General features: G+C 48.6%; 1 protein-coding gene across 2 annotated transcripts in view; it reads left to right on the top strand.

The window, feature by feature from the left end:
- The window catches only part of PSD2 (pleckstrin and Sec7 domain containing 2), a 75,203-nt gene extending 64,259 nt beyond the window's left edge, over window positions 1-10,944 (top strand). For both annotated transcript variants that reach the window (XM_085590973.1, XM_021531867.4), the window contains exons 13-16: window positions 5,205-5,362; window positions 6,363-6,507; window positions 7,541-7,684; window positions 9,223-10,944. In XM_085590973.1, coding sequence (XP_085447099.1) covers window positions 5,205-5,362; window positions 6,363-6,507; window positions 7,541-7,684; window positions 9,223-9,429 — 654 coding nt within the window. In that variant the 3' untranslated portion in view covers window positions 9,430-10,944. The remainder of the gene's footprint in view (window positions 1-5,204; window positions 5,363-6,362; window positions 6,508-7,540; window positions 7,685-9,222) is intronic.
- The last annotated feature ends 1,360 nt before the right edge of the window (window positions 10,945-12,304 follow it).

Here is a 12,304-nt window from a genome sequence, read left to right as displayed (position 1 = left end):
TTCACCATCAACATAACCCACTGAACTGGTCTGAGCTACCTGAGCAGCACATGCTGTGCATAACCCATTGAACTCACCTTGCTGGAGCAGCACTCCCCGTGGGTAGATGCTCCTGCCTATTGCAGCATTATCTCCACAGCAATGAGAGTAAACAAACATTGGATTATATAAGAGAGGCAGAAAGATCCTCGGGGCAGCAGGGAGTTATGACTCAGAGCTCCTAGCACACCCCAGTGCCTCTCGTGCTTCGCCAGGTCCTGTGGCACACGTCAAAAGCCAGCAGAAATCTGGCAGCAGTGCATCCTAACTCCCAGTGTGGGTTGCTCTTAGCCCAGTGGGGTTTTTACAGCTGTGCCACTCTCTCCTGCAGCTCTGGGAAGCTGCAGCACACAGGGGAGCCCAGATCTCCTCCAGCCCTCTAAATGTTCTTCAAGCCAGCAGCACTCTTCTCACCCCTCAGTCCTTGTCTCATTGCACATCTTCTCATGGAGTCCACCAGAGTCCTCATGCTGACCCATGGTTATACATGAGGATTTAACTTGTGCAGAGTTGCCATCAGCATTTCATTATATGACACTTTTTCTGTGGGGGGAAAAAATAGATATTTCAACTATCACAGAACCATTTGGATCTCAATGAATTTTCTACAAGGGCTTCTCTTGGGATGAGTCTGCTGAGGGAGTGTATATTGAGAATGAAATACCCTTTCAGGATGGAATTTTCTTCCCTGGCAGCAGAAGGAGCAGGTTCATTAAAGCTGTGAACACTTCAGTGTTGGAGTGTCATTGCTGCTGCTGGGGCAGAGCAGTTGGGGGTTCTTTGCTGTACAAGGTTTGCAGCAGTAACCACTCATTAACAAAGTTCATTATGTTTGCCTGAGGTATTTAGGATTTAAAAAGAGAGCAAGGATAAGGCTGACGTGGCAGCGGGGAGATCAATGCTCTTATCTCAATGACCTTCAGGATCAAGTGGTTCAGGCTGAGGGCTTTCTTTATGGACAAGGACTGAAGGAACAAAACACCCAAGATCTGACTGTGTTATGAAAGTGTCTGATAAATAAGAGCCATGACTGATGTGCAATTAGCAGGAGGGACCAGGATTGCCAAGGATGCCCCAAGGAAGTAGCATTTGGAACAACAACAAAAATAAACCAGAGGAATGTTTGGGCAAAGGATTTGGGGAAAGAGGGGTTTCTTACTCGTGAGCTGCTGCCAGACTGTATTATAATCCTCTCCAGGGAATTCCTTGGGCTTGGCTATAGACAGTGTCTGTCAGGCTTGCAGAGACAGGACAGAAGGATGAGAACACGAAGACAAAGTCCTTACCTTGTCACTTGCAAACATTCCCAGCACCACAACAGAGAGTGGATAAACATCCACCTGCCCTGTGGATCCTTGGTGTCATTTCTTGCCTACAGGGTGGTTTGCAGAACAAAGGAATTGCACAATATGGGAAGGAAGTGGTGTGCCAGCCTCCCAAGCTCCCAGCAGAAGACAACTGCAGATAAACATAAGGTAGAACCTTGGCTGAGCATAAATCAGTGGGGAAAGATTTTCTGATGGGAAGATAGAGGAGAAAGGACTTCCAGAACCACCTGATGTCATGGAGCACAGGTTCAGCCTGCTCCACTTTTCTGCTCAGACTAAATTAAGGATCTAGGCTTTAATAGTAAATTCGTGTAAGTTGAACAGGGAACTCCATTTGGTTTTGAGGAGCAAGTTGAGTATAAATAAGACTGAGAGGTAGAGGGAAGGTGGGAGGAAGGAGGGGCTGGGCAGGTGGATGTATAGAAAGGAGGAATGGCTAGATACAGAGAGAGGTGGACATAACACAGGCAGAAGGGTGGGTGGACAGGTAGAATCAATCTGACAGAAGCAATTCAGGCAGCAGCCACAAGCCTGCTGCTGATGAGATGTCACATGTCATTGATTCGCTGGTGTTAATTGCTGGATCAGCATGTTCCAGCACAGTCTGCTGAAGCAATTGCTTGATCCCCTAAAGGGATGCAGCAGAGTCTGGAGGAAGAAATGCAGGCTTGGGAGCAGGGCACACCTCTCCTGTGCACTAATCTGCTCTGGGCACTGACTCACTCCATGGCCTTTGGCAACTTACTTCACCTCTCTGAAATGGGGATAATAACCCTTAATCACCACACATAGAGGGGGGTTAAGAAAGATGGTTGAGAGCTATAAAGCATGAGGTGCTTTTATACAGAAGTGCTTGAAAGGGTGCAGGTCCTCCCACAGGTTCTGTCCCCAGCACAGCCCTGAGCCACCAGTGCTGTCCCATGCAGGCAGACCCTTGCCAGGTGCTCTGGGGAAGGCCAAGATCTTGCCTAGGCTGAAAAGGGCACAGGGGTTCATTTTCCTGATTAAATGGTTTGTTTAGGATGGTAGATGTGAGGTGAAGAAAAGAAAGAAGAGGAAAAGCCACTCACAAGACAGAGCATGAGGAATATTTGTCAGTCCACATCCACATTCCCAGCACTGCCCAGGCTGGTTCTGAGGCCAGAGGAGAGGGCAGCAGAGCTGATACACTGGGCTCTGCCACCCCATCCAGGTGCCCTACAAAGGCAGGCACAAGAGCTTTTGCCTTTTCTCGGCAAAACAAGCTTTGAGATTAGTTATGGATCTGCTCACAGGGGTAGGCAGCAGGGGACAGTGACCCACAGGCACCATGTTCTCCCAAAATTATCAGCCAAATGTGCCATTGTGACCACCTTGGCATTGGGATGAGCCTCCTGGGAGAGCCATCCCAAGCAGGGAGCCTCCAGCACTGCTCACTCCTGCAAACAGCAAGGCAGAAGGAAGAGAGAACCAGCTTCGTTCAGCCTCACCTTGATTTACTGGACCCAGCATTAGAAAAAGAAGATTGGATTTTTCCTTACGCCAACACTGATGCCTGAGAGCCTGAAATCCATGGAGGCAATTGATGATTCCATTCAAGATGAGGATCTGCATTAGTCAAAGCACTCAGCAGCTGTGGCAGCTTCCTCTTGTCACACGCCATTAAGCTGGGATATTTTGCACTGTATTTTCAGAAAGCTTATTTTGAAATAAGAGATCATGGGCAGCACAGTCAGATTTATTCAAATCCAGAGAGCTTCAGCCTCAGAAAAATATCCCAAATTGAAGTCTCTCTATAATACCTAAGGCCCAAGCAGCAATGTCTTCCTTAAGCAAATATTTCTCTTACAGGGGGGTAACACAGTAGGTCTTCACAAGGCAAAGCATTTGTCTTTCTCTGCAAAAAAGGCCCATCTCTCTGGCTACTGAAATCACCACGGTGGCAAGGTCATTTGTACTGCCCACCTGAGTGTCTCCCCAAACACAGGATGCCTGCAGCACCCAGCCTTCCTCTGCTGGAAAGCCAGGGCTTTTCTTTGGGATTCACCATCCCCAGGATCCTGTGCCAGACATTTGTGGGTGGGCCCGTGGCATTTTTTTGTACCAGGCCAAGTTTCATATGGTGATGAGCACAGTGTGGCAGCTGGACAGGATGATTGCTTTGAAAAATGAGGGAAGAAAGACTTCAGAAGCCTCAGGAGCAAGAGCTGGGTGAGCCACATCCATGGGCTGGGGAGTGCTGGTCCTCAGTGCTCTCAAGAGCAGCAGAGGGGAAACCTTTCTGCCCCTAGAGCAGAGAACAGCCTCACTGCCCAGGGTTCCCATCCCAGAGGGTGCAGCACAGCTTTTCCCTAAACAGCTGCATTTGTCCCACTGGGATGTGGGAAACAGAGAACAATCATTGTTTTGCAAATCTGTAGAACAGTTCTGGCTTGGAAGCTAAGGAAGGCTTGGGATGTATAGACCATCATCACCAGACAGACCTGCCTGGGTGCTGACAGCCCAGGGCAGTCAAGGAAAGCAAAACCATATTTGCCCTTGGCTGTGAGCACATTAATCCTGTAGCACTGGAATCACAGGGCAAGGCAGGGCCTTCCAGAGACAGCCTGTCCTGGCATGGCCTCTAACGTGGCTGGAGTGGTGGCTTGCTTTAGCCAGGGCCAGGTTCTTCCATGAGGCTCTTTTTTCACCTATCCATGCATCCATCTGTCCATCCTTGCCATCCCATCATGCGCCTGGCTGAGCTGTCTGCTGCAAGGGTGCAGAGTGGGAGTCAGGATACTGCATTAAGTCACTGGAAAAAGTAAAAGGGTAAACATAGGATTGACTGAACTTTTTTTTCTAAAAAGTGCTGTGCCAAGATCATCATTTCAGGGTCCCATGTTTGGTATTTTCTACCTTTTTATAAAATATAAACACATATAATTACTGCTACATTTCCTACTTGTGTGAAGTTGTCCTTCAGTGGAGAAAGTAAAGCAGGAATACAGGGAATGCAATTTGCAAGTGCAAGTCTAATGGATTGCAGGGGAGACCATGCCAAAGGAGCACCTGCACTAAAGGGAGACCAAACCTGGTTCAGGGGGCCACACTCAGACTGGCAACTGCCCCCCAGGCCCTCACCTGTACAGAGATGCACAGGCTGCAGGGATGCTGCTGCTCCAGGGTTCCTTCCTCCACACACAGCTATAGTGATAGAGCAAGGAGCAAAGGGTTTAAACTGAAAGAGAGGAAATCTAAGTAGATATAAGGAAAAAATTCTTCCCTGTGAGGGTATTGAGGCCTTGGCTCAGGCTGCCCAGAGAAGCTGTGGCTGCCCCATCCCTGGAAGTGTCCAAGGCCAGACTGGATGGGGCTTGGAACAGCCAGGGATATGGAAGGCGTCCCTGCCCATGGCAGGGGGTTGGAATAGGATGAAATTTTAGGTCCTCTCCAGCCCAAACTGTTCTGTGAGTCTATGAAGAAGCAGCACCAGAGCAGGTGCTCATTGATATCCTCTGCTGATTGGAAGTTGCCTCCTGGTTTGAGCTCTGCACTGTGGGGGAAGCTCTGCAGAAACCTGGCCTTGCCTTGTGCCTTCCCACAAAGCCTCAGGCATGTGCTGTGTTAGAAATAACTATTGATAATTATGTTTAAAACTTTCATCTCCTTCTTTACATCTTCCCAGTGAACTTAATGATGGAAGCAGTTGCCAGATGTTAATTATTATCATTATCAGCTCCTAGCATTTACTGTACAAAGCAGTGCTTTTCCTGGTCTCGGCACTCTGTGATTATAGCGCGGGGAGAAAGGCAGGTTCATTAAAGCATCCTGCAAATGTTAGTGTTGTCATTATCCAATTAACGTTCCTCTTCACAGGATGAATATAAACCTGACAAAGACCTCTCTGAAGTGGATCTGAAAAACGCCATCCGTGTGCACCACGCCTTAGCCACAAAAGCCTCTGACTACAGCAAGAAGTCCAACGTGCTCAAGCTGAAGACAGCTGACTGGAGAGTCTTCCTCTTCCAGGCCCCGTGAGTCCCAGCCCTCCCCAGGTGACCTCCAACCACTGCCAGGCTCCCTCTGACCCAGCCAGACCAGCACACGCATTGGGGGCACGCCTGGGGGGAGGAAGGGGCTGAGGGTCATTTCTGCAGGGCTGTGCAAAGGATTTGCTCTTAGGTCACAGTTTCTTGGTAGCTTTGTGCCAGCCCTTGAGGTCCTTCCCAGCTGTCACCAAGGCAGGCTGAGCAGGATGGGCTGGGATGTGCAGGGCTGAGTGAAAGGCTGCTCTTGCTAACTTCTGTTAGTGTGTTCTGGAAGGGAGAACATCTGTGTGGTGCAGGTGATGATGGGGAGCTTGTCAGCTTTTGATGGGGAAACTGTCTAAACCTCCTTAAAGCAGTCTCCCCAGCCAGGGTAGATGTTTTACCTGAGTCCATTGCTGAGGAATGTAATGATGTTAGTAAGTGTCAAGTGTGATGAAGTCATCTTCTGTCTCATGTTTTTCATGTCTTCTGCTAAGAGAGGTGATGGTGTCTGTAGGGCTTGGGTACTAATGTCAAGCTAAAGCTTCTCATCTGAATTAGTGCAGCAAACACCCACTTGAAGGCTTGGGGGAGCAGTGTCTGGATAGATTTGATGAAGGAAACAAACACTGGGCAGTGTCTCACAAATGACATAAATGCATCCTGCTTTGTGACACCTCTGCTGTGTGGCTCTCGCTCTACTATGAGCAGGACATCCTTGGCCCTGGCCTCTCCACAGCTCCTTAGGAATACAACCAGAGCTGATGAGGAGGGCAGGACTGCCCTGGCTTCGAGAGGCAGCCAGCAGAAATCATCAGGGCACCGTGGAGGAGCCAGTTAGATGGTGCTTCCCTCTGTTCATAACCTGGCACAGAAGTGGCATCAAAGCAAGGCCACCGGTGGCCTTCCTGAGCATGGGTGGCTCTAGGACTGTTGTCAGCTGTTGTCTGGTCCTGGTTCAAGAGCATTTGCAGACTCCCTTCTCTTCTCCCCTCCTCCACAACAGAAGTAAGGAAGAAATGCTCTCCTGGATCCTGCGGATCAACCTTGTTGCTGCCATCTTCTCTGCTCCAGCCTTCCCAGCCGCGATCTGCTCCATGAAGAAGTTCTGCCGCCCGCTCCTGCCTTCATCCATGACCAAGCTGTGCCAGGTAATGTGTGAGAGAAGGAGTGGTGGAGGGGTGCCCAGTGCTCAGCAAGTCCTTCAGCCGAGGGTGAGCCCATCTAAAGTTCCCCCTGTTCCTGGCTGATGGGCACACTCAGTGTTCGGTGCATGAACAGGGGAGTGGAGTGGGCAGCTCGGACAGATGTGGGAAATCCTGGCATCTGGCTAGTGCTCCTTTTGCAATGGCTATAAACAGCCCTATGCACACACCTGCCTGTCGGTTCTGGCTTGTTTATTGTTTTTTGCCCATCACATCCTAGCACCTTCCTGTTGCCAGAGTGGAAACAGCAGAATAGCTCGAGTTGATGCTGCAGAGCCCAACAGCCCAGGTTTGGTTTGTATCATGGCACCCTCTCGTTTCTGGAGCTCAAAACCCACAGACAAAAGGGATATCTGAGTTCCAGTCAGTAGGGAAGGTTTTGGAAACAAGGGGGCAGGGTGCATCAGGCTCAGCTAACCAAGAGCAGCTGCCATCCAAAGAGCAGCTTTTGTTTCCCTTTCCAGGGAGGGCCCAACGTGCCTTAGCACTTCCAAAAAGTAGGGACACACTGCCACTGTCCCCAGCAAAGGGGGGACAGCCTGAAATGTCAGGGCAGAGACACAGCTGCTGTCTGCTGAGACAGATGTGGCCAGATGGTCACCTTTGGCTGAGCCCAGTTGGGGAGGATACTTCTATCTCTGAAAAGAGCAGGATGAGCAACTCTTGGGACAGCACTGCTTCTGCCTGGCTGTTAAAGGATGAATGTTACAGGAGCATTTTGTGCTTATGATGCCAAAGATGCCTCGATGCCAAAGAAATCCACTCTTGGCACTTGAGATACCTGAGTTTTGCTCTTACTCCAATACCTGTGTTTGAGCTGCTCCTTATCAGATGAATTTGCAAGTGCACAATGCACCTTTGGCTCCAGCACAGTAGCTGAGCTCCCGCCCCTGCAGAGAGATTTCCCCAGCCACAGGCAGGCGGAGCACTTGGGTGCTGCACTCCCACGTTTTAATACCTGACACGCTTCTCTCGGCAGGAGGAACAGCTGAGGTCTCATGAAAATAAAATGAAGCAGATTGCAGACGAATTAGCAGAGCATAAATTACATCCTGTAGAGAAGAGCCTCAAGTCAAAAGAGGCTGAGGAATACAGACTCAAAGAACATTACCTAATATTTGAGGTAAAGGAACTTTCATCTTTCCTGTGATAAATGGTACCTTGGCTGATTGAGGAGAACAGAACTCCAGAGTGGGTGCTGTGGGTGTGGGAGAGTGTGAAAGGAGAGAGAAGGACAAGGGCTCCCAAGCTGGATGGGTGTCTTGGGGCAGCAGCAAGCCTCACTGTTTTGCACTGAAGCTGAAAAAAGAAATAAGAGCCATTTCTTTCCCTCTGTGATTTCTAACCAGAGGAGGGGAAAACTGACAAGAGAAAGAAAGTCTTCCTTTACTGTGCCAAATTTTGACATTTCCTCCGGTCCCACGTACAAGAGTGGTTCAGTTCTCAGTGTGACTCAGTCCTTTTCAGCAATATCAATAAAAAGCAAAGGGAATCCCTGTGAGAATTAATCCTGTTTTGCTGCAACCATTTTTGTAAATAAAGCCAAACCCAGTGTTACAGCTGATTACAGACCGTTTGAGGATGCATGTACATAAGTTTTAACTCCCTGTAAAGTCTAAGAAGCATTTAATTGTGGGAGAAATGGGGATTTTGTTCCAGTGAGAGTTTAGCAGAAGGTGTGGTTCTTGTCATATGAGTGTCAGTGGGAAGGGACTGCTGGAGGCCTCTAGTCTTGCTTCCAGTAGGAATTTGGATTATTCCTAGTCTTAGCCCAGACTCATTGTGCCATTTAGTGGCTGAACCCCAAAAATCACTAAGGATGGAAATATTCCACCTCCCTCAAGCCAGGGCTGCACCATCCTTTTGTGTAACACCCAGCCCAATTCTCCAAAGCCACAGCTCCCAGCTACTGGTTCCCTTGTCTTTGTACCAACTTTCCAAATAGTTGCTGCTGCCTCCCTTTTTTCCTGCATCTGGTTTTGGATGCCTGCAGAGAAGTCTCTATCTGAGCTTTTCTCTGGATTGCCTTTTCAGTCTTCAAGGAGAAGCTGGCACTTCCAGGGCATAATTCATCTCATCTGTCTTATGAGACATGCTCTAGAAATGCTTGTTTCTTTGTGCTGACAAAGAAGCCAGCACAGGCTGCCTCTGAGATGTTAAGAGAAAGGATGGGTATTACACAAGTCCTCAAAAGATCCCATCTAGCATTGGAACAGAGAGGATGCCTCCCTTTATCCTGTGCTCTGTGAGGAGCATTGGGGGCACAACTCAGCAGCAATAACTGAACCACTGGATGGAAACAATGACAAGCAGAAGTATTTCAAGGCGAGCTCCTAAATCAGGAAGCAGCAGGTCTGTTGATCTCATTTTGCCCCCAATATCCTCCTTATACAATCACAGTGGCAGCCAAGACCTGTAAAAGCAATTGGAGAGTCCTACACAGACCCACACCCACATCCACCTTTCTCCTCAGACCTTTGACCAATCAGTCTGTGCACAGACCGGGCATTGTGCTGGGGTTAAATGTGTGGGGTATGACTGGCAGGATGCTGATGGTATAGGATGGGTTTTCCTGCAGTAGCTGATGGAATTGTTTCTGCGTGCCGCACACACCACGGCCTGTCCCTGTTCCCAGGCTCTCTGTTCCCTCTTTCCCTGCAGAAGAGCCGCTATGAAACGTACATCAACCTGCTGTGCATGAAGATAAAAGTGGGGACAGATGACCTGGAGAGGATCGAGACCAGTTTCTTCAAGGTGGAAGCCGACGACATGGCTTTGCGGAAGACGCATTCCAGCCCCTCCCTGAGCCAAGGGCACATGTCCATCAGCTGTAAGGCAGAAAAGGACATTTTAGAGCAGAACACTTAACAAGGAACATGTGCACGGGGGGATGAACCGGCAATGCTCTGCGCTCCTGGACTTAGAATGATGAGCACAATTTTACTTAGGAAATTATATGAGCAAAACTGTAGACATGTATGACATGGGGATTGCTCTAGTGAAAGAAATCAAAGAAGCTTTAGTTGACACTCTCTGACAATGCTCTGGCATTTCAGCATCATCTCTTCTTCATTCCCAACTGCACCAGTGGCTTTTCTTTCCCTCCTGCTGCAGCCTGCACAACAAAGGGATATGCTGGTTCTCCAAGGGCTGGGTCGCTCTTCCCTCCACCAGCCCTGGCTCTCTCCTTCCCTCCCTGGAGTCCCCAGTGGTTCATGGTCACAGTCCCTGGCAATGCAGGAAACTGAGCCAAGACAACGTCTGTGGCACCACCAGCGCTCCCAGAGAAGGACACAGGGTGGTGGGGACACGTCTCTGCCCCAGGAGGAGCACAATGTGACAGGACAGGCGTCGTGAGCTGGTCACCGAGCAGGCGAGAGGCGTCTTCAGCACAGCAACATGGGAACGTCAGCTGCCCATGGCAGGAGAAGCCTGAAGGGCCCTCTGTCACCTTACCCTTTTTTTATATATATATATATACATATGAATATATATAAATAAATATATATATATAAGGAAACTTTAACCTGGGTTTTTAACCTCAGTGTGCAAGTGAAGGCAAGCTGCCTGGGGAAGACACTAGGGACATGGAGGGTCTGACCAGCCCACCAGGACGTTCTAAAAAAATTGAATGGCTGTGTATCTTTTTTGTTTCTTTTTCTTCTTTTTTTACTTAAATGGAAATCCCACCTGGCTTTGCTGTGAAACATCGCTCTCCCATTCCTGCTTATTTAGACAAACTGCCCAAGTGTGGCTGCTGGTTTGGCAGCCACGGGAGCCACCACTCTGGGTTCGAGGCACAGCTGGAGCCGTGCGCGAGCTCCAGCGGAACCCTTGTGTGCAGGAGTGATCCCACTGCCCGTCCCTGCTGTATCCTTCATCCTGCGATGCACATGCTGTACTCTTTTAAGTGGGAATTGTGTTTCTGTTCCTTTCTGCTGTCTGTGGTCCAATGATTTACTGTTGTGCTGAAGTGATTCCTCTGCATTTCAATGCCACGACTGTCCTCCCACACTTTATTTATTTCACTGTTTCGTTTGATCTTTTATCTCAGATTACTTTTCTTTCCCCTAGGTGAGTTCACAGTAATCAAGTTCCAGTTTTGAAGGATCTTGTAGCTGCTAATTACAGTCATTTATTGTTTATATTTTGCAGCATTTTTTAAACAAACAAAATAAGATTTATTTGGACCTTCAATGTTTGAGAGCCTATGGACTACTGTTTTCCATGACAGTTCATGACACTAAAAACTTCTTCTCAACTTTTTCGCCTCTTCTTTTATCTCTGTTTCTTTGTACAGTTTGATAGTTTATTTGAAATGATGCACTAAGAATCATGTAAAAAAAAGAATAACAATAAAACTGAATCTGTTGGTAAAGAGAATTGATCTGAAGCATTGTTCCACCATGTGCTGGATTGATCCTAGATTTCACAGCACCAGAAGGCCAGGATGATTCAGCACTTGATGCAGAAAATCCAGGATCCTATGGACAGACAGCACCAGCAAACATCGTGGGTACCAGCCTACCCATCCTCCTGGATGGTTCTGGAGCAGGTGTGGATAGATGGGCTGCTTCAGGAGCACATTCAAGTAACTCTTCCTTTCACCTGGTGCATCCCAGGTGTGTCTGTCCACATACAGCCTAGACATTCATGGGAGCAGAAAGGTACCAAGCCCTCCATTGTGACTGGAAATATTCTCACAACGGTTCCAGAGGAGCCTGTGGCTGTTCCTCCAAGATATCATTGCTTTTGTGTCAGGTATTGTACAGACATTCCTTGCACTGAAGACCTCCAAGATGTTCCTACTCACATGAAGTGTCTGATGTTGAGACTCTCACAATGGAAGTCCAAGGAAAAGCTGGGCCAAACTCATGTCTCTAAAATCCCAGGTAATATTTTGTATTTCAGTCTTCCCTTTCTGACCATCCCTTCCAGCGGGCAGTGACATCTCCAGTGTGTTTGAGCTGCCACCAAGAACAGCTCAGCCCCCTGGCTGAAGGTGCCAGTCTGCCATCCTCAGCTGGGAGTAACTTGCAGAGAAAAGAAAGATCTGCAAAGTCTCCTCTGGGCAGCAGGAAAAAGACTCAGAGCCCTGAGACTGAACATCAAATGGATGTGGGAAGGGGTGGCAGCTGATGTCAGACAACATTTGGTGAGACAGTTCAGAGTATTAAACTTGCTCTTGCTGAGTATCTGCAGTTTGCCTCATGCACTAGTCCTGATCCAGGTGCACAGGCATGTGAAAATGTGTTGAGAGCATCTTACCTACATGAGAGTAGAGCCAAAATGCCTTGTTTGACCAATCCACAGCCTCAGCTTGTGACTCGGAAGAAAATGGGTTTTATAATCCCTTTTCTTCCTACGTGGAGGTCCAGGACTCAGGCACCCATCACTAAGAGAGAAGAGCAGCATCTCAGAGGAATTAGGCAGCTACATCTTTTTCTCCTCCTGAAGTTACTCAGATGCACTTTCTGCACATCCCCAGCTTGTGCCAGTCCCTCCAGCAGGCACCACAACTGCTTTGGGTCTCACACAACCTCACTTGGCAGCGGAGGTTCAGCCTGACCTCCCTGCCAGGCTTCTTGTCCTGGACACATCCACATTCAGAGGGACTTCTTTGTGGGATAGACTTTTTGACCCCAAAGCCAGGATCCAACACTCTGCTGACACCCATCTGTGTCAGCAGAGCAACGCCTTTCCCTCTGAGAAGGGCACTAAAGGCACCATACATGCAGAGTAG

This window comes from Lonchura striata, chromosome 13 (assembly GCF_050655825.1).
Source record: "Lonchura striata isolate lonStrDom1 chromosome 13, ASM5065582v1, whole genome shotgun sequence".
NCBI lineage: Eukaryota > Metazoa > Chordata > Aves > Passeriformes > Estrildidae > Lonchura > Lonchura striata.
The sequence above is the reverse complement of the archived record's forward strand: the minus strand, read 5'-3'. Positions and strand labels throughout refer to the sequence as shown.